The sequence below is a fragment of the Vulpes vulpes genome, chromosome 12, assembly GCF_048418805.1.
Source record: "Vulpes vulpes isolate BD-2025 chromosome 12, VulVul3, whole genome shotgun sequence".
Taxonomy (NCBI): domain Eukaryota; kingdom Metazoa; phylum Chordata; class Mammalia; order Carnivora; family Canidae; genus Vulpes; species Vulpes vulpes.
In genome coordinates this window covers 13,624,814-13,646,807 of record NC_132791.1, presented here as the reverse complement: position 1 = coordinate 13,646,807, position 21,994 = coordinate 13,624,814, and the positions used below count along the sequence as shown (strand labels likewise).

The 21,994-nt window shown below is 46.3% G+C and overlaps 1 protein-coding gene across 20 annotated transcripts in view; it reads right to left on the bottom strand.

Annotated features, from left to right (window-relative positions):
• The window catches only part of ABCA1 (ATP binding cassette subfamily A member 1), a 128,396-nt gene that overhangs the window by 87,434 nt on the left and 18,968 nt on the right, over positions 1-21,994 (bottom strand). For 14 of the 20 annotated variants that reach the window (XR_011995470.1, XR_011995471.1, XR_011995469.1 and 11 more), the window contains exons 2-5: positions 20,245-20,388; positions 11,362-11,455; positions 7,048-7,189; positions 5,632-5,750 (exon numbers count right to left, since the gene is read on the bottom strand). Coding sequence is in view for 17 of the 20 variants with exons in the window: in XM_072727812.1 (XP_072583913.1) it covers positions 5,632-5,750; positions 7,048-7,189; positions 11,362-11,455; positions 20,245-20,310 (421 nt within the window). In the remaining 3 variants the exon portion in view is untranslated. Of the gene's footprint in view, positions 1-5,631; positions 5,751-7,047; positions 7,190-11,361; positions 11,456-20,244; positions 20,389-21,149; positions 21,546-21,569; positions 21,659-21,994 lie in introns of those variants that run through there. The other 6 variants (XM_072727814.1, XM_072727807.1, XM_072727820.1 and 3 more) reach the window with 5 other exon arrangements.

Sequence of the window (21,994 nt, the reverse complement as noted above, 5' to 3'; positions counted from 1 at the left end):
CTGTCTCTGCAGGGTCTCTGGCAAGAGCAGATGCAGGTTTGTGAGGCCTGAGGCGGACACAGCTTGGGAGGCTCTCTTTATGAAAAAGAGTATTTTTAAAAAATCCTACTTTGACACTTTTTGATAGCTAAGATCTCAACCAGGGCTTTCAGAGGAGCCTGGGAAAGTGAAACTTCTTTAGCTGCTCAGTAAATCTACTTCTGGTGTTCAGGTTCGTGGAAGCACTTCCGTTCTGGAAGGTAAACCTTGTGGAAGAAAGCAAGCCAGGGCTGTCTTAAGAACTTTTGTCATTATTTAGCCTGGTTGACTTGGGTTCACATGAGCAAATCAACTAGAAAATTATATGTGCCGGGGTTTTATAGCTTTCCAAGTACTTTGTTGTTGTTGTTGTTGTTGTTGTTGTTGCTGTTAAAGATTTTATTTATTTGAGAGAGAGGGTGAGAGAGTGCATGAGTGCATCCAAGAGAGAGAGCACAAGTAGTGGAGAGGGAGAAGCAGGCCGCCCACTGAGGAGGGAGTCCGATGCGGGGCTCAATCCCAAGACCCTGAGCTGAAGGCAGAAGCTCAACAGACTGACCCACCCAGGTGCCCCCTTCCAGTACTTTCACCTGACCCTTAAAACACTCTGTAAAGGAGAAAGGGGTGGTATTTTCTCTCCACAAAGGTATTTTATGCCACCAAGAACCCCCAATTGCTTACCAAGTGCCTACTACTATGCTAATGCTTGAGGTAGAATCATGAACGAGACCCCGTCCTGCCTTCAAGAACCACAGTCTAGGGCATAGGCCACATCAATGGTTAGTCCCAGATGATCCCTCCCCATCCAAGTACTGACCAAGTTTCTGAGATGAAACATTTTCAGGTTGTCTTGCCAAAGTCCCAATTTCAAGACAAGGATAGTCGAGGCCCAAAGAGATCGAACAAATTGGTTAAAACCAGTCAGCCAGGAACGGAAGGGAAGATGAGCCAACTCAGACTTACTGTGTGTCGACTATGTGCCATGCTCCCGGGATGTCATCTGATCTAATGCTCAATGACCCTTGGGGCAGCTAATCTCTAGTTTCTAGGTAAACTGAGGGTCAGAGATAATCTAAACATGCCCATGGTTCACAGATGATGAGAGGTCAAGCCTGAATTTGTTCCCAAAATAAATTTTAACACAAAGCCCCAAATTCTTTCTCTTGTATCAGCATTTTCCAATTTTCTATCATTTATAAACTGCTCTCACAAGTTCCACCACATGCACATCAAACAGTATACTCTTGAACTTCTTCTGTTTAACATCCTCCTAAGCAACAACGCCCATGAAGGTGCAATTTGATATGAGTTAAAACTAAAAGCTGAAAAAAAAAAAATAAAACTAAAAGCTGTCATCTGTATACTGCTTGAAATAATAATCTCAGATACTACATCAAACTCAGTCAGAGACTCACTCATCCTTGCCAGTCTGCATCTCAGAAACAGAATCTAAACCCGTCACTTCTTCTATGGTTCCTGAGAATTCGTCCAATTTTTACATTTCCACTGTGCTGCAGTCATGATAGGAACTTAGGAAGAATGAACGCTCCTCACATGGACTCCCAAACATTCATTTAACCACTGCTCAAAAAAAAAAAAAAAAAATAACCACTGCTCAACCTGTGTAGGTAAAGGTTTAAGAAGAAAATAATTAAATGTCCCCAAAAGTTTCAGTGATGAGAAAACAGGGTAGTGCCCCTCTGTAAGGCTTCCTACATGGGTTTCTCATTAGGATAGTTTCAAGAATAATTAGACTTATCTGGGATTTAGTTCTTAAAACTAGAGGTCTCCTCAATTGAAAGATTACTTAGGACAGCCTAAGATAGCACTATAGAAAGAGAATTTCATGGAGCAGCAGACATTTAGCTGTATTCCATTCCTAGAACAACCTATGGTGGCTGTGCAAATTTGGAAAAGTCATTCCCCCTTCTGGATCAGATTATTTCCTAAAATAGAAGTTACATATGAACGGGGGCCATTTTGTGGTGTACAGCTCTGTGTCCCAGCACCTAGAATAATAAGTATTGGCTAATGACTAAATTAGTCAACCCATTCATCTATAAGTGAACAAAAAGACCTCTAAGGTCTCATCCAATAAGTAGAAATAAAACGATGCTCAGGCCCCGGAAACCATGGGATTAGAAGATAGTACCTGAGTAGAGATCCCCACATCCACAAATTATTCTGTGGACAGTCCAGTGAATCTAGCAGATTCGAGCTGAAGGAAATCACAAATCCTCCAAGTAGATCACAGGGCAGGGGCCCAGCACTGATGACATCATAGGCTGGTGAATCTGTAAGAGTCTGAGTGGTAGTGTCCAAAGGCATGATTAGTCTCCAGTGGACTGATCCAAACCTCAAGCCTTGGTTCGCAGTAATTAATGACTTGGATGAGAACAAAGAGAGCTATTTATCAAATTCCTTCATGACAGGAACCAATAAACAATGGTTTGGGTAGGACAGAAATGACACAGGGAATTTAAAAATGTAAAACAGAAAGGAAATAGATTGTTTTCCCTTTGGGTTTAAATGGCCAACAGCATTAAGAAATGGAGAACAAGTAACTTGCAATACTGTGCATTTAAAAGACTGTAATGTTGGTTGACTGCAGACAGAATAGGAGTCAACAGTGTGATGTGGATGCCAAAAAGTCTAATGCAATCTCATATTGCGTTAACAGAAATACGGTGCTCAGAACGGGGCAAGCAAAAAAATCCCTTTCTAATCTGTGCTGGAATACTGTTGTAATTTCTGATAAACTACAAGGAAGACATAAACACAGTAAAACACAACCAGAGGAGGGGCAGAAACCAGGGAGGAAAAAACATTCCAGAAGAGGAATGGAGGATGTTTAGCCTAGAAAAATCAAAGACTTCATGAAGAAAAGGGAAAAAAAACACAAGAGCGGTCTTTAAATATTTCAAGGGAAATTGAATTAGCCTCGTGGTATAGCAGGGTAGTGAATATTTTGTGCTGATCAGAGCTATTAATATCCAAAATGAGCTGCCATGTGAGAGGTAGGTCCCACTGCAGGAAGTGGGTGTGTCGTAGAGAAGGTTGATGAGGGCAAGACTCCAGCCACAGATGCTTCCAATTCTGACAGTGACCATGGAGGAGGGCTAAGCCCATCATCATACTGTGAGTAGGGCTGTCAGTGCAGATAAACACAGGTCTCCAGGTCGGGATCTACACTGACATAACCCAGCCTTGGATTCTCTCTGAAATCTAGGGTGCTATTCAAATTTGGCAAAAAGCTACTGATTTCACCAAGGAAGAAGCAACATTTCTGTGCATTTCCCTCCAGTCCAACGGCTGGCTCAGTGATGCAAGCCAGGCAAAGAAAGGTAGGAGCTATTTAGGAAGTAGCTGGGGGGCAGGGAAGGGAATGGGCTGGGTGTGTTGATATGATACCATCAAAGTCAGAAGAGATCCTCTCTTCAGAGATTCCCAGAGAAAGTTTTTTGGACGTTTGTCTTCTCTTCTCCACCCTAGCTCATGTCTCCGGTTGCTCAAAGAAGAAAAATGTTTCTGTGTCCAACGAAGCCCCCACTAGGATCTGAAACTCTAACAACTTAGCCCCATCAGTTAGTCTGTTTCTAGCCATGAAGAGGCAGAGGAGCAAGGCCAGGCGCTCAGATACGCCTCACTGACATCTAAGAAGAAGAGTGGCTCCCATTTATTGAACATCTGTTATGTGACAGACACTGTGTCAGGTTTGACATTTTACGTTGCAAGTTACCTATTATTTTATAGATGAAGAAATGAAGGCTCAGAGGAGTCAAATGGTTTGGCCAAGGGACACCTGGGTAGTTCAGTGGTTGAGCATCTGCCTTTGGCTCAGGGCATGATCCCGGGGTCCCACATGAGGCTCCCCACAGGGAACCTGCCTATGTCTCTGCTTCATTCTCTCTCTCTCATGAGTAAATAAATCTCAAAAAACCTGCTCCTTCTGCCTATGTCTCTGCCTCATTCTCTCTCTCTCTCATGAGTAAATAAATCTCAAAAAAAAAAAAAAAGGTTTGACCAAGACGTCACCACTTCAAAATAATCGCAGCTCATATTCACTAAGTGCTTCCTACGTGCCCGGTGCTGTTTTTAAGCAATTACATGCATTATCTCATTTATTCCTCACAACAATCCTATGAGATAGGTTCTCCTACTGTCCTCTTCTACAGATGAGAAGAGTAGCCTAAAAGGGCCTAAATGACTTAGTCACAAGGTCACAAAGCTACAAAGTAATATACCCTGGCACTCTTTCCTACAGGCCACACTGTCCCTTAGTAGTAGGAGAGGTAACCCCAGCTCTGCCGCTGGTCTGCCAGGCAGGGGCCCTCCAGGAGATCAGAAAGGACGGAGACTTTGATTGGTGTCTAACCCTGGGTCCTATGCTGGGACAGAGACATGGTGCAAGGTTAGTGGCCTACCGGACGAGCAAAGAGCACCCAGATGGCCAAGCCGCGCAGCCCAGAGTGGTCCAGCCAGGAGCTCCTCGCAGCTGACCCAGGAGGCCAAGCACAGCCACACCTTTCTCCGAGGTGAAGGACACGGCTCCCTGCCACCCACACACAACCCCCCCTGTGCTATCAGGTCCCACACTGCTCACGGCCTCTTCTCTTGCCCAGGGAAAGCACAGTTCTGTCTTCCCAAGAAAATGCTCCAAGCCTGGTTGAAACTCTAGCACTTTACACCACTTCTTTTTTTTGCCAAGTGTATCGCAAACTGGGAGGTTTTTCAGCAGAAGCTGACCCTCCCTATCCCTCCTGAAACACCAACTGAGTAAAAAGTACTTTCCTGGATGGACCAGTGGCAACGGCTGGCCCATGATGGGGAGTAATTTATGACTGACATTGCTTAGAACCACGGGCACATGGTGATGACAGAAAGCAGACCAACTCTTCGTCGGCTTCGTTACTGCTTTTAAATTTTCTACCACGCAAGCTGTGACCGCCTGCACCCAGGGGACTGCTCCCACCGCCCCCCATCCCCTGGGTAGGCCACCGCCTGGCAGGCTGCTCCACGACTCCTGCAGCCGCTGCCCTGGGCAATAAACCGTCTGTTCCTCCGACCCTTCCTCAGTGGTGGGCAGGAAGCAACCTGCGCACCTATCGGATCAGAGATGAAGACTTCACTTCTAGAAGATGAGACTTCCAGTGCCCATCAGACAAAAAAATCAAATGACGAGGTGGAAGATGAGCTGCATTTCCCTTCTAGAAATAAGGGCTTCACTTTCACGTATCCATATCAAGCTGCAACTTTAATTGCTCTTATGTGCACTTCACTACCCCCTGTCTATAAAACTGCCCATTCGCTGCAACCAACTGGGCAAATCCAAAAAAAATGAAGTTGGCAGCAACTTTTGTCCTCATGGCAGGCCTGTGCCATTCCTGTCTGATGATTTTTCTCCCGTCTGCCCAAGGAGGCTGGCACATGCATTGTCTTCCTAGTTTCTTCTCAAATGCCTCCTGCAGAGAGGCCTTACAGCCCAGCCACCGGGGAAGAAAGCTCCCCAGGGAAGAGCTAACGGCGCAAGTGCCAGGCCACCCGGGCTGCCGTCTCACCCCCGTGTAGGTCAGCTTCCAGTTATGAGCCCGTACACAGAAGGCTTGTGCTTACTTGAACTGAAACTCTCAACCTGCTGTAACGTCCTCAGAACCTCGTGTATGTCCTTCATGCTGGTGTCTTTCTGGCTATATAAAAGGAGCCGCTGAGCATCTGAGAACAGGCGAGACACACTGCAGGGGGTGCAAGAAAAGAAGAAAAGCCCTGGTTAGACCAGCTGCCTCTCTAGCTTGAAGAAAGTACCTGCCAGGAAAACATGTCCCAGCCTGGCTAGCCAGGTCTTCTTCCATGGGCCAGCGCTGAGCACTCCTACTGCTCCCACACCCAGCTTCACTAATACCTGACGTTCCTGCCCTCCCACCCACCATCCCTGCCCCAAATGCTCTTCCCAGGTGTCCACACAACCAAATCTTATGATCCTTCAAGGCCCAGCAGCCTCCCCATCACACACACACACACACACACACACACACACATCCAGGGCCAGCTTATCCATGAGACACAGCAGGCACAGTGCCCAAGGCCCAGGATACTCTTGGGGATCCCCCAAAATTTTTAATGTCTTTTAAAATCAGAATTAAAAATGAAACTCAGAATGAATATATATGATTAAAAAAATCCAACCTGGATTATATCCATCTTGGTACCAACACAGTTATAAAATAAAATTCTTAATATTTTTGTGTGCAAGAAGGGGGTCCCTGAAAGCCACAAGGCCTAAGGTCTGTGAATATTACAATGTGGCCCTGTCTGGCCTGGCTGCAGCTTCCTCGGAACTGTCCTGATACCTCCCCCACAGTCCTCTGTCCACTCTAACTCATGCCAGGGTTCTGTGTGTTCCAAGAATCTTCCATGGCTCGTGCAGCAAACACTTATTAAGTCCATATTTACGTCCAGTGTTGAAGCCAGGAGCCACGAATACAAAAGCATAGGAAGCAAGCTCCTGGCCCTCAGGAAACTCACACCTGGGGAAGAGGAACACCTGCAGGCGTTGGGACACTGCGGCATGACAGGACAGTGACAGAGTAAGAGCCAATCTGGAATAAAGTAACAGGCTCTCCCAGCCTTGGCCGTGGGCCCCTCCTGTGCACATCTCCGTACCACCTCCCCGAGCTGTTGACCAGCCACTTCAGATGCCCAGGATATGTGGCTATGTGAGTAGGCTAATTACCGGACAGAGCTGCAGTGTCGTGTCTCCCCCTGCCTTCATTACCGACCGGTTTTGGGAAGAATGCCCCCAACCACACAACTCTTATTGTCACAAAAGCTACTCATCGTTACCCCTAAAATGCGCCAAAGGAAGATCCCACAGTCTTAAATCCTGGCGGCCACTCTCCCTGCCCTCATTCTTCAAATCTTTACAAAAGCAACTTCACTCAAATTCAACCACTCAAAATCCTCCAGAGGTTGAGAAGGGAAGGAAACGTATTAACTGACAAGTTTGGAGAGAAAACCTGATACGGTACTTACATGGATTTGTTAAAGTTTCCAACCACCCCAGGGGCCTCACCAGGAGTCGGATAGCGGAAGCAGGGGTTATTGGCATTACAGATAATCCCCTGAATCCAAGGAAGCGTTCCTGCAGAGGGCATGGCTTTGTTTGGAAAGTGGCCTATGAAATTGAGAAGAAAAACACAAAAAGAAACATTAGTTCTTTGAAGCGGTCTCATGGAACCTTCATCTCTTTTGGTTCCACCCATACACTGCTCTGTCCCAAATCTGTCCCCTTCCTCACACCCCAGAGAGACTGGCCACCTCTGAGCTGACCCCAGCCTGAGTTGGAAACCTGGCATCAGATAGTAGTTCTTAATCTACTTGCATCATCTGGAGAATGGGCTCCATGACCTCAGCCTTGGGGAAGTGATGAGAGGGGCAGAGCTGGCCATGCATGGAAGAGCCTGGCATGCAGAAAGTTCCTAACTACCCATACTTCACCTTCCACCACCTGCCTCACCTGCCTGAGACATGGAGGAGCCCTGAGAATGACCTGATCCAATTCCTTCATGCTCTAAGGAAACCACAGCAAGATGAAGTGGCAGGTGAAGAATGCTCAAGGAGTCAGTGGGCAGGACTGGGAGTGGACCCCACATTTCCATGATCCCAGTCCATGCTCCTTCCCTTAGACCTGAGGCTTCCCCTGTACTCCAGCCGTCCTCAGTCCCCTCTGACGGTCCTCCATTGGCCAAACATATTAGTTTCTCCTCCTCTGCCGCTCACAGGCTCTTCAAGGACACCTGATAAACATGCTAACTTGGGGTCAGACGTCATCTGTGAAGCTACATTTGTTGTCAGTGCTGTTATGTTCTTCATCAAAACAATGGGCCCCACTCAGCCCATTGGTCACCTCCTCTCTCTCCTTTCCCCTCATTATGCAGGAGCACCTTACAAACAGCATGTTTGGCAGTACTTGGGTGGGTCCTAGGTGTCAAAGGCACATTTGGGTTTGTGGTAGTTGCCACAGGTGCCACTTAGGAGGATCAAGATAAATGTGCCCTGGAACCAAGCGCTCTATAACCTAAGGACCAAGCATGTGTGAATTCCTTTGGACATAAAGGCCATGGCTCCAGCTTTCATCATATTCTCAGGGTTACCTATGACCCTAAAAGAGCTAACAACCATAAAAAAAAAAAAAAAAAGGCTCTAAGTGACGAAGAGCTGTGTTGCTGTAGGGGTCTGAGGGGGGGGGGGGGTCAGACCTATGGGATTCATATCCAGTGCCTGCAACTTGCTAAGTAGCAACTTTGGCCAAGTTACTGAACTCCTACCTCAGTTTCCTCATCTGTAAAGTGGTGATAAAAATACAATCTACTTCACAGAGCTGCAGTGAGTATGGCATGAGTTCTTACAGCAAAGCACATAACAGAGTGCCAGCACAGGGCCAAGGCTCAGTGAGGGAGCCCGCCAGGATTGTTGCACACTCTGGTTGGGAGTACTCACTCAGTACTCACTCTGCTACTGTCCCACTGGGACCACTCCTTCCACCTCACAGTGACCACCTTCCTCCAAAACAGGAATTCTGTTTTATTTATCTTACTCTTTTCGTGCAAATGGGCTAACAGAGTCTCCCCCAGAAGATAAGCTATAGCCAGGAGTTGCTACCCTTTGCATTTCCAACATTGGGGTCATTTTTTCTTTTTCTTCTATCATAGTCCAACCAGAGAGGCCACATCCAAAGCAAGGATGTAACAGGATCTGATCCCTGTGGCCATCCTCTGCAGGGACTCTGGCCTGTTGAACATTTACTCAGTCAACCTCCTTATCTCCCTGTTAATAGTTCAAGGAAAACCAAACAAGGTCCCTTGCCTAGGTCAGCTGCTCCTCATACAGGGAAAAGTTTATGTAATCCAACCAAACACTCGAAGAATCAAGGGATTCTCTTTAACCTCCTGAAGATACTGACACCAAAGATAGGGTGGTGTTGGTCCAGGCAGCACAGGGCAATGGAGGTGAAGTTATTGTGGGCTGATCTTTGGGGAGTACAACAAAGACCCTTCCCTATAGGTTGGGTCCCACCTGATTTGCAAAAAAAAAAAAAAAAAAAAAAAAAAAAACCAAGCAGTATGGGACTTGGCAGGATGACAATCAGATAGCATAATGGACTCCCAGGGCCCAGGGAAGTGATTAGGAACTTCATGGCTCTTGATCAAACTAGGGAAGATTTCTGGAGAAGAAATTATACATCAATCCTTCATTCCCAAACACCAGACACCTCTGCAAGCCTCACCTTAGCTCTCTGCCCTTCTAGCTAGGTCCCTGGAAGGTGGTGAGAATAGGAGGTAAGGATGCAAGAAGTGCATAGCTGAGGGGCAAAAGTCTCATCTGCCTTCTCTAAGTATAGGAATTTGATGTTTCTGAGAATCTATCATCTAGATCGCGAGGGATCTGAGTTAAAATTCAACTTGCCCAAGATCACGACCTCAGCAAGCAGTGTAGCAAGGATCCAAATAAACCCCCATTTGTCTGATGCCAATGTCTGCACTATTTCCACTACACCATCTTGCCTGCTTGCAATCATTCCTGAGAGCACGGCCTAGCGGATAAAAAGGCTGAGTCTTCCCTAACACATGTACTTCAGTGAAGCTTAGGGTAATGCTAAAGTACAATCAAATGTGCATTTGTTCATTAATCTCTGGCGCACCCAAAGAGAAAGCAGAATTACCTCCCAGGCCTACAAATTGAGTGTGTATTTCATTTTATGTTCTTTTCCTTTCTGGGGAAATCAGAAAAATCACATCTGGCAGGATGTTCTTGAGGTTTTGTGAATTTCAGAGGCCTTTTTCTTTTTTAACTTGAATATGTATAATATGCACTGGCAAATTAGCAGGTAAATAACTGCCCCTATGTGCTATGAGAGAGATGGGACCGGACTAAGAACACTATTAAAAGGTGACCCTAACCCCCCTCTTCCCTGAAAAACCATACCATGCAAAAAAGCCTGTGCCGCTGGCAGGGTGTGAGTGGAGCTGGCTACTGGTCAGAAAAGTCACTGAAGCAATGAACAGAGATCCCAGTTACACCTCTCATGTAGGGACCCCGGGTGGCTCAGTGGTTGAGCATCTGCCTTTGGCTCAGGGTGTGATCCTAGGGTTCTGGGACTGCATCCTGTATTGGGATCCCTCTCTGTGGGGAGCCTGCCTCTCCCTCATGTCTCTGCCTCGCTCTCTGTGTCTCTCATGAGTAAATAAAATCTTAAAAAATTAATCAATTAAAAAAATTTTTAAATAAAAATAAACCTCCCACATAAACGTTGACCCTTTGCACTGGGACATTTCTGCACAGTCCATCTAGTGAGTCTAGCCAGAAGACAAAGACGGTGATTATAGAATAACACTCGCGACAACCACAGGGGGTAGGTGCCATCATCCCCCTTTGACAGAGTTGAGGACACTCAGGTACAGAGAAGTTAGGTCACTTGCCCAACCTGATATACCTGGGAAGTGTCAAAGCCAGGATTCAAACCTGCCATCTAGGGCTCTCGGGCTCTTAGTCTCTACTGTATTTTCTACCCTCACTGTAGAGGCAACTCCCGACATCACCGGGAGTCAGATGGTCGGAGCTCGATTTCACCTGTGTCACTTATTAGCTGTGTGACCTCAGGAACGTCCCTGTGCTTTTTGGAGTCCCAATTTACTCATCAAGAAATTTGGGACACCTGGGAGGTTCAGCGGTTAAGCACCTGCCTTCGGCCCAGGGCATGATCCTGGAGTCCCTGGATCGAGTCCCACATTGGGCTCCCTGCATTAGAGCCTGCTTCTCCCTCTGCCTGTCTTCTCTGCCTCTCTCTCTTCTGTGTCTCTCATGAATAAATAAATAAAATCTTAAAAAAAAAAAGAAACTAAAGCCTATGTTCACAACGAGGGTCTATTATACGAGGTTGTTGTGACAGTCAAGTGAAATGATATTAGTCAATCCGAGCAGTTCTATACAAAGGCTGCTTCAAATGCTTCGGTCCATGACTTACAACTGTGCATATGGAAAAAAGACAAAGCGTATGAAAAAGCCCTGGCAGCGTCCAGATGACAGCTGAGGTCCGGCCGAGCCTCCGGCGGCTTCCCGAACCCCCACTCTCTGACTTGGCGGTAGGTAAGCTTATTTTACTTTCATGATCTAAAATGTACGAAACAGATGCTGGCTATTATTATCATTACTGTTATCACCGTTGTCTAGGACCGTAAATGGTTTCCGGAGTTCACGCCTTATCAAAAACGTAGGAGCTTTTCGGTTCCAACCCAGGTGCGGTGTTTCCCGGAGACCGTGCCCTGGGGCGGGCGCGCGGATACTCACACTCATGTTGCTCATAGGGCGGGTAGCTGAGCCGCACGGAGATCAGGATCAGGAAGATAAACAGAGGCCAGGCCACTTCCAGCAACAGCTGACACTGCGGGGAGCAAGACAGAGAGCACTGTGAACCTACGACTCGGAGGCTGGACTCCACTGGACTCCGGGAAACCTAGGGCTGCTCATCAAACAACTGACCAGCTCCAGGCCTCTCCCAGCACCCTCCGGGCTTTAGCAATGCCAAGTTGTTGGCGGCCGTCATGTTCTGACATACTCCTTCCGTGCCTCTGTGTTCTCCTTAAGAAAGGGAAGACCCGGGGATCCCCGGGTGGCTCAGTGGTTAGAGGCCTGCCTTCGGCCCAGGATCGAATCCCACATCAGGCTCCCTGCATGGAGCCTGCTTGTGTCTCTGCCCCGCCCCCTCTGTGTGTGTGTGTGTGTGTGTGTGTGTGTGTGTGTCTCATGAATAAATAAATAAAATCTTAAAGAAAGAAAGAGAAAACCCTCCTACCCTGCATCCTCTGGCTCTCTACTTACTCTTCGTTCCTCAAGACCCTCTGAACTCTCAGGCTGCGGAGAAGCCCTTCCCCTGTAACAGCATCGCACGCATAGTCCTCCCAGGGCCTTCTCCGCCAGCCTGTCCTCATCTGTCACTGGCTTCCTGGTCACTGGCTTCCTGGGGCAGTTTGAGGAAGCTGAGGGCAAGCAGGGAGTCAGCTTTGCACTCCCAGCCCCAGGGCAGTGTCAGGTAGGGAAGGACCCTCTGTGGAAAGGAGAGGGTGGAGCAGCCTGCGGGGCTCAACTTGGTGCCCCCACCTTGGCTCCTTTAAACGCACACAACTTGCCTCCCCGGGGGGGCTGAGGAGAGGGCTCCAGAGGACAACGGAAATGGACACAGGGCTCCATATTGACCTGTGCGTCTCCACGACTGGAAAGAGCTGGGAAAAGTGCAAAGTTCTTCTGCATCTCCTGAGGCCTCAGTGGGTTAGATCTTCTCAAGTGGGTTAGATCATTAAACTCCTAAGTAAGCACGATCCACTGGGTAAAACAATGCGGTGTCTCTAAAGGAAAACCTTGCCTCAGTGAGTTACCAGGGGATAAACAAGCCCAGGGACAGGATGGAAATCATTAGACATAATTTAATTGAACCAGGGGTGTTCAGACAACTAGGTACACTGTCCAAAGACTCTCACCGCTTTCATTCCCTTTGTTGCTAGACTCTGAGGTTCTAATTAGGATGAACACCAAAGAGCCCAGAAGAGTCATGGGGCCTTGTGGTTAAGAGTAATTACAACTGTGGCTGCAGAGTCAGAAAGCCAAGAACTCTGGCCCGAAATCCTCCCCTTTTATTCAAACAGAATTTTTTTTTCTTGATCTTTAAGTCCATACATTTTTATTGTGGAAAATTCGAAATTAAAAAAAAAATCTAGAAAAGTAGAAACCAGTACAGAGGAATCACCCTTAATCCTACTTTCCAAAGATAATCCCTAGTAAATTGAGCTAACAAAAACCTCTATTAATATTTTTCTTTTTTCTATTCCTACATGAATACTTTTATCTACAAAACTGACATTATACAGCATATATAATTTTGTATTTTGCTTTTTTCAGTTAACATTATGATGGGAATGTTTTCCATGACATAAAATATTCTCTTTAACAAATGGATTTTAATGGCCATTTTGATATTCCATCCCGTGAATAGATCATAATTAAACTTCTCTGCTCTTGCTGGTGTTTCAAATTGTTTTTACTTTTTTATTTATCATTTGTGTTTAATTTTGTTATTTTAAATAACCAATTTTTAATTTCCAAAAACCTTTGATATGATTACCCATTAAACTCTTTCTTAAATCTTCTTTTTGGAAGGAAAAACAAAGATAATAGTAGATGTACTGAGGTGACAAGAACACAGGTGATTATTTCAAAATACTTTCCTATGTTTCCTAAATTTTCCATAATGAGCATGTATTACTTCTCAAATGGAACAAAAATCCACGTTAGCATATAACCATGAAGAAGAGTTTATATTATTTGATAGCACACGGTGGCAAGTGGGGCGGGGCGGGGGGGAACAGGTCCCTCTTTGGAAGAAAGCGTACTGCCAATGGAGTCTCTAAAACCAAAGACGTAGCTGGTCTTCCTAATATTTCTGCAAATAGTCCCAAAGAGGTAACACACAGCGAAATCTCTAAGCTTTCAAATGACATTTGGTCTCCTCTACCAGCAGAGTCAGAAATCCCTCCTTGGTATCTCCCAGGTACTGGGTGCCTTCACCAGCACTTGGCACAGCAGGGCCCTATTTAGAAAGGACTTCCCCCCCACCCCACCCCGTCACTTTCTTCTCACTAAGTCTGCCACATATAAAAGCTTAGAAACCATTCACTGAGTAAGAGAATGAACTTAAGTTTATAAAATAATAAATATAGAAATATAAATCAGTTGAGCCCTCTGGGAAAGCAACTTGGCCATATGTATTCAAAAGACATGTTTATCCCCTTTGACCAAGTAATATGCACAGGAATTCATCCTACGGCACTAAATTTATAATATCAAAAAGCTATATACGTGAAGTTATTCATCCACTGAAACACTGTAATTGCAAAATATTGGAAACAACTTAGTTGCACAGCACTGGGGAAATGATTAAATTACAGTACATCTATTGGACGATATATTATGGTGTCATTACATCTATGAAACACAGACACTATTAACCATATAATATTAAGTGAAAAAAAGCAGAACACAAAATTGAATGCATTACAAGCTTACAGCTAAATAAAATCACTTCCAAATACTAACAAACAGGAATGAAGCTTTTTAAAAATGGCATAACTGAACGAACTCAGAAAAGAATAATGAATTCAGAAAAAAACAAGAACTAAACCAAACAAAGAGTATAAGAAGAGAAATAGTCATCAACCGTGGCATGACGAAGCTACCATTTGTACACTTAGGATAACAGAAGCTACCATTTATTTAGAGTCCATTTAGGCACATTACATACGGAGTATTTCAATTAACCTTCCAAACAACCTTTGATGTAGGAACCAGTACTGTCCCCATTTTATATGTGGCAGGGCTAAAGCTCAAGAAGGGGCAAATCATGGAGACAGAGGCAGAGTTAACATTAACAGCTAGTTCTGCCCAATTCCAGAGACCACATGGCAATGACGCAGCAGGTGGCCAAGGTGGGAAGGTCAAAAAACACCAATTGGTTCCAAAGAGATAAAACCAACACATGGCCTATAGATTTATAACAGTTACAGCTGATACTGAGCACCTACTAATAATATACCAGAGATTTTTATATATCTCATCCCTAATATTTAATTCTCATAAGTTGAACTGTTACCATGAAGCTAAGATTTAAAGAAGTTATTACCCATAACCCGGTAAAAGAGTGCACCAGCACTTGATCCCAGCTCTACTGACCCCCATGTGCTTTTGCATCCATTTTACAGATGAGGACCCTGAGGCCCAGAGAGGTGATAAATAAACATCCAAATGTTGGCAATAGGATATAAACTTATCGAATAAAAACTGCATTGATGAATTGCTAGGAAACTAGCAGGAGTGTCACTGGCATCCTGCCATGGTAGATTTGGGGCCAAAATATCCTTCTTTTACTAACTTCCTAATTTATGACACTTTTTTTTTACCTGTGAAACAGAAATTTTAACGCATGCCTCTCAGAACTGCTTTGAAATTAAGAAGATAAGAGATATATTTCAAAACTACAAGAGGCAGTCTACACATCAAGAATCATTATTATTAACTATGAAGATTATTTGGAAATACAGGAACATACACACCAAATAATGTCAAATGAAAGAAGAAAACAGAACATAAAATGATACATATGTGATGATTTCAACAGTCTCCTTGTGCTACTGTCACTCAAGTCCTCTCAAGTGGCAAGAACCACACAATCTGATCATCATGACCCATCCACCTCAGAGACTTCTTTTGCATATAAAATAAAATTCAACTGCCCTTTCCCAGCTCCGAGGCCAGGCATGATCTGGCCCTGCCAATCCCCAACTCATCCCCGGCCAGTCTTCATTCACTACACCAGCGTCCACCGGCTTTTCTGTTTTTGACTCAGGAACATGCATTAGGCCCCATGGCCCTCACATCTTCTAGCTCTCTACCTGGAATACGGTGCTTCTCATCTCTGAGCTCCTGATCTTCGGCTTGAACTTCAGGGCTCTCAGCTTAAATGTCATAACTTTCCATTCTAAATTAAGACCCTATCCGTAGCCTGGTGGTATCTAACACAGTGCCACAGAGTTTGTCTGATTTATTTTCTTCCTAACACCTATCACAGTTTGTTATTTTATTTTTACTCCTGTGATCACGTGTTTCATATCTGCTTCCCCCACTGAAAGGTACGCTCTGTGAGGCAAGGATCATGTCTACATGCCTGCTTCTCCACTGTACACCCAGCACACTGTCCCACATGCAGGAGACGCTCAATAAATATTTATCCAAATGAAACAGTAAGTGGCTATGTGTTCTAACTTTCTCCATTCCACAGAAGATGAAACTAAAACTCAAGAGAAATGAGTTTCCTTTAGCCATTGAGGCATATGATGGCCAAGCTGGAATCAGAACTGAATTAGAATTAAATAACAATGAGAATTACTATCTGAATTTGAACTGTCACTACCAGGCCAGGAACAAGGACAAGGGAGAAATGTGTATGTTGAAACTGGAAGTGGGGAGGGAACGTGGAAATTTTTCATCTACCCTGGAAAATTCTCTAATGGCTCTTCAATGAGGAATTCTAATTTTTACTTATTTGATAGTTTATTCCTTACCATTAACCAATGGCCAAATACTGATCCCCTATGCAAAAATTAGAGTTACCTGAGAAAACCTGCCACATGGTTAATCAAATCTACTGGAGAAAATTAAAAGCAAAGGCAAAAAAGAGAGGCCATATGGCCACACTGTCCCATCTGTTCCATGGGACCTTGGCCTCTGGCTTAGCCTGAAACCAGATGAGGATCCTGAGAACTCTGAAGCCCCTCACCCTTCCTGTCCCAAGCCCTGTTTGTGCTGAATGACTGCCACCCACACAAGTTAACCGTTACTTTGGACCCAAACTGACCTTTGCACCCGATTTTCAACTTTCGCAACTCAGTGTATTCTTTGCCCAACAGAAACAACGGAAGCTAGCCCTGGTGGATGCTCCCCATGAGGGGACAGTGGGGGCACAAGATAGGTTCCCCAGGATTCGTTAGCAAACAAGGACACAGAGAGAAAGGGCAAATGCTGCCTTTCAACCGGGTTATTCTGGGGTATACTGTTCAGCTCCCAGCTTTAACACATGCTTCCTGGCAGCAGCTCCCAAGGTCCCTACAACAAGGGAGCCTCCTTGAGACCTGCAAATGAATGGCCCATTTGACACATTTACCACATTTTCAGCAAATACTTTTTAAGCATATCCTGGGTGCTGGGTGCTGGGCTCTGGGCCCAAGTGCATATACTCTAGGATCTGAGAAAATGGGAAATGAGCAATGATTTTCCACACATTGTGGGCAAGAACTATCATGGAGCTTTTTCCCCTACCTAGTGGGCAGGGCTGGTTCTGACTGTGTGAGCTAACAAAGTGGCACCAAAACCCTTAACAGGTCCCACTGTCTCAACAATATAATCTAGAAAGCCAAGCCAGGTGGATTGGGAAGTAGCTACCAGTAAGCATTTCAGATCCATGGGCATTAAACCTTCAGTGCAGATAACAGGAAGGAAGGAAGGAAGGAAGGAAGGAAGGAAGGAAGGAAGGAAGGAAGGGAGGGAGGGAGGGAGGATGGACGGACGGGCAAGCCTGCAGGGCCACCAAGAAACTGGTTCTGGTGCCACTTCCATGACTAACCCACCCTGGACCCCTGCCCACCCCCCACCCCCACCTGGAATCCCAGTCCTATCAACTGTATAAGGCTCAGGCCAGGTCTTTCCAACTCTAACAATCTAAGCATCTGTAACCTGAAATAAACCACCACTTTTTTTTTGGTTCAGCAAAATACATTTTGTATCAGGAAGTGAAGAAGCACATGCTAATAGGCTTGTGGTGTATCATCCAGAAAAGCCCTTTTGGGTCAGGATGCTGTATCTTTACTTCCGCCAACAACTTCCATAAGGCTACCAATTGCTTTTGACTAAGCCTGCCTATCTCTCTAATCTTAACTCTTTTTAAACTCACAAGCAATACTAAACTAGAAGCAACAAGCTCAAGACCCGTGGAAGCCGGCCCAGTCTGGATGGCCCAGCCCCACCTCCTATTCCAGTACCCTGAGCTCCTGATTCCTTGGTGGACTTTGGGGAAATCTCTCCTTTGCTCTGTGTCTCAGTGTTCTCGTCCATGAAATGAGAGCTCTGGACTGGACTGCCCCTGGGCCCTGCTTTCATTGTTAAGATGATACAATGCTTTCCACCACTCGGTGGCTAATAGACACACTACGGCAGAGACGGTTTCCCATCATGTGAACTGGTGCCACCAGGATGAGACAACGCAGAGGACCTGGACCACATGAAGTTAAGAAGTGAGGGCAGGTGATGGATACATAGGATTTGGAAACACCAGGACGTGGGTACAGCCGTGAGAAACAGGAGCAAAGGCAAGCAAAAGCTCAGAAACGTCAAGATATTGAGGCTGACATAGAAAAAATAATGATACTACTGAAAAGCAATTTGACATAGTGATTTAGAGTACCAATGTTAGAGTCGGGTTATCTAAATGTGAATCCTGTGTGTGCTTCCTGACTAGCAGTGTGGACATCACGTGGATTACTTAAACTCTCTCTGTACTTCAAGTACCCCAGCTATAACATAAGGAAATAATAGTACTTCGTGGGGTCCTAAAGAATGAATCCAATTAATAACCCACTTAAGGACCTAGCATATGGAAGCTCATTCTATTTGCTTTCATTATATTATATAATATTATATTTCACTATTACTGTCATCACCAAGACAGATATAATACATAGATTCTAGTCTCTGACTAGTGATTTTAAGATATAGGTCCACACTTGTAACATAAGGGGCTAAAAAAAAAAATCATCATCGTTTCTCAGACGAGAAAACCTATATTTCAATGAGGGGTTAAATATGAGGTCTCTGAGGATTTTAAACATTTTGTGTTTTCATTTCAATGGTCATCTAAACAAATTCAAATAAACATAACCGAATTTTCTGAATGCCTACTTTGTAACTACTTCTGGCATAAAATTTGAAAGCCTAAGTTTATATTTGTGTCTGTGATTGTGTTGGCACTAATATAATTGTAGCCAACTAATGAGAAAGGAACAGATGCAGATGCAATTTATAAATGAGGAGACTGGAGCAAATGAAAGCCAAATGACATCAAAGGAAGGTCACTGGAAAAGTGGTTGAAGAATGGAATCGTTGTTAGCACACAGTAACATAGACTGTCCAAACTCTGAAGAATCAGCATTACAGCATTTGCTACCATATTCACGTTACCACTTACACTTTGGGTTTCAGCTGAACAATGGCAGCTGTCTTACTCCATTCACAATGTTAATTTGAATTGTATTGGCTTCGCAAGTTCGTTTGCATTTAATTTGTTAAGTATGCAGGGGTCATTTGGTTGTATAACAGCCTATAAGAGCAGAGGTTCATATCTAGTTTCACATACGTACACATCTAAGAAACGTTACAATAAAAAAGAAATCTTGTGAACACAAGGGGACCTTGATATTTTTGTTTTCTTCTAAAGAAGGTCCAAGTGTTATTCTAGTTTAAGAAACACTAAAGTCTCTCAGAGGTCTCTTATAGCTCTTTGAGCCTAAGAAAGACGATCATTTTGGTTATAGACATGTTAAGCTTAGTTAAGATAGCCCAGTGGGGACACAGGCTTAGAACTCAGAAAAAAAAAAAAAAAAAAAAGCAGGGCAGGAAACAGGTTTAACAGCCAACTACAGGGGCGCCTGGGTGGCCCGGGTCAGTGGGGCGGCCGACTCTTGATTTCAGCTCAGGTCAGGATGTCAGGGTCGTGAGATCGAGCCCCACAGCAGGCTCTGTGCTGAGCGTGGGGTCTGCTTGAGACTCTCTCTCCCTCTGCCCTCCAACGCCCCCTGGCCTCCACACTCCCTCTCTCTAAAATAAACAAATAGATATTTAAAAAAAGAAAAAAAGAAGAAGAAGAAGCAGGCAGCTACAGAGCGGTGCAGACCAGATGGGGTGTCTAAGAGTGTTCGGAGACGAGCCAAGAGCTGATGTCTGAGCTTCAGGGACGTCACCAGGCCTCACAGCCTTGCCCCTTCCCCAGTGTAACACCATTCACCCGAGCATTAAAGGTGATCTCAGGATTACGCACAGGATTCTGCGTCCCATCCAGGAGGTGAATGACTTAGAACCCTCCAGAGAAACCAAACAAATCTCAGTTTCGTACTCCTCCTGGCTCGCCGGCAGAGCTGCGTGAGTCCACACGGATGCTCAGGGGACCCAGGCCCTCTCGAAGGGCCTTAACTCACTTCGTTCTCACCTCCCAGCAGTCCAGGGGCCCTTCGGGTACTCTTGGAGAGCCCCCAGGTGGCCCCCAGGGCTGCAGCAAACGGAAAGAGTGGGCCGGTCAGGGACAACGGTCTGCCAGATGCCGGAGGCCAGAAGTCCCGCCTGGGCACCCGCACAAACTACAGCTCGCTCTCGGCCTGGCCGCTCATCTTCCGCGTCCATGAGCAACAGGGCGACTACGTCAGGCCCATGCGGACCTGCACCCCCGAGGGCCACGTTCACTCCATCCCTTTGAGAAAACCAAGGAGGTTCCCTGTCCTCCCTCCTCCAGCCCCCAACTCAAAACCACGAGGAAAAGCAGAGGAGAACCCCCTCCCCTACACCCGAGAAACCCCCGCTTACTGTTTGCCTTCTTCTGAAGGTGAGGTTCTTCCACAGCAGCAGGCGCAGCTGAGGCCAGGAGGCCATGTCGGCTCAGCGGGCAGCGCCAGCACCGCGCGTGTGGCTCGGGGGCCCGTGCAGGCGGCCGCCGTGGCTGGTCATTAACTGAAAGATAAAGCGGGAGGGGAGCAGCTATCAGTCACCGCGGCGAAGCCAAACGCCAGCCCCCTCACCTGAGACCTCAGCCCCCAGATCGGTGGCCTAATGGCTCTCTGGAGGTCCCGAGTCCCCAGCTGCTGGCCCCAGGGCTCTCCCTGCACAGGGATGCTTGCTGGAGGTTTCCTGGCGGCGGCCTGCAAGCCGGTCATTATAATCCTAACCATTTTAGCTCCGTCGGTGTGATCGTCTGGGAATGAAAAATGCACTTAAGGAAACAGACTTAAGGGCAGCCCGGGCAGCTCAGCGGTTCAGCGCCGCCTTCAGCCCAGGGCGTGATCCTGGAGACCCGGGATCGAATCCCACGTCAGGCTCCCTGCATGGAGCCTGCTTCTCCCTCTGCCTGTGCCTCTGCCTCTCTCTCTCTCTCTCTCTCTCTGTGTCTTTCATGAATAAATAAATAAAATTTTATTTATTTTTTTTAATAATTTTTTTTATTTTTATTTATTTATGATAGTCACAGAGAGAGAGAGAGAGAGGCAGAGACACAGGCAGAGGGAGAAGCAGGCTCCATGCTCTGGGAGCCCGACATGGGATTCGATCCGGGGTCTCCAGGATCGTGCTCTGGGCCAAAGGCAGGCGCCAAACCGCTGCACCACCCAGGGATCCCTAAATAAAATTTTAAAAAAAGAAAAGAAAACAGACTTAAGTGGCTGGTCCGAACGCTGAGGCTGGAAATGGCATCCTGCAATCCCAGACACCTGCCTCACCTCTCCAAGAAAATGCCTCCCTTCACGTAAAATGTCAGCGGCGTTTACAAATCTGGCCTCGAATCTGGAGTAATTTATGCTATTCCTTGAAATCTGCCGCGGACGACATTTTCATCTGGCTGCACAGTTGCCGTCCTCCAAATGATAAACAGCACCACCGATAAAGCAGTTTCCCAATCCGGAAAGCCACAGCGTGTCTTGGGAGACGGTGCGTAAACACCGAGGAAGTGGCCCCGACACCTGGCTCCCAGGTGAGGAGGACAATCCCAGCGCTGTGTGTCGGTGGAAGGAAAACAATACCCCGTGGAGAAACAAGTCAGCTAAGGCAGGTGGAGAGCATCGCCTGGGAGACCAACAAGCTCCCACTGTCCAGACATCTGTACACCCTGGCTCCGCGCCGCCCGCACCTGCAGCCCGCACCTGCGCAGAGGGCCCGGCTACTCCTTGTCAGGTGCCGCAGGTGCCTCCTTGGGGACTGTTTCACCAGGCTGGCGGAAGGGATGGTTCTCCTAAACAGGGGATACAACATTCTGTGTGTCCCAGCTGCCCACCCGACAACTGTGTTTATTACAGGCTGGAATAACCCCAAGCATCCATACTACAATTAAAGCTGGGGAAGGCGCAGAAAGTGACAAGTGGGAGGAGAAGGGAGGGGCACACAGGTCAGAGGTAGGCCCTGCGGGCACTTGGCAGAAACCAGAAACCAGCTTTGCTTCTAAAGAGCTCAGTTCAGCACTGTGGCCCCCAGTGGAGCGGAGGTGGGAGTGGGAGACGAGGCATGAGGGATCAACAGCAAACGGAACTGATGCAGTGACCGCTTGGGGACACCAAACCAGGTACTGGGC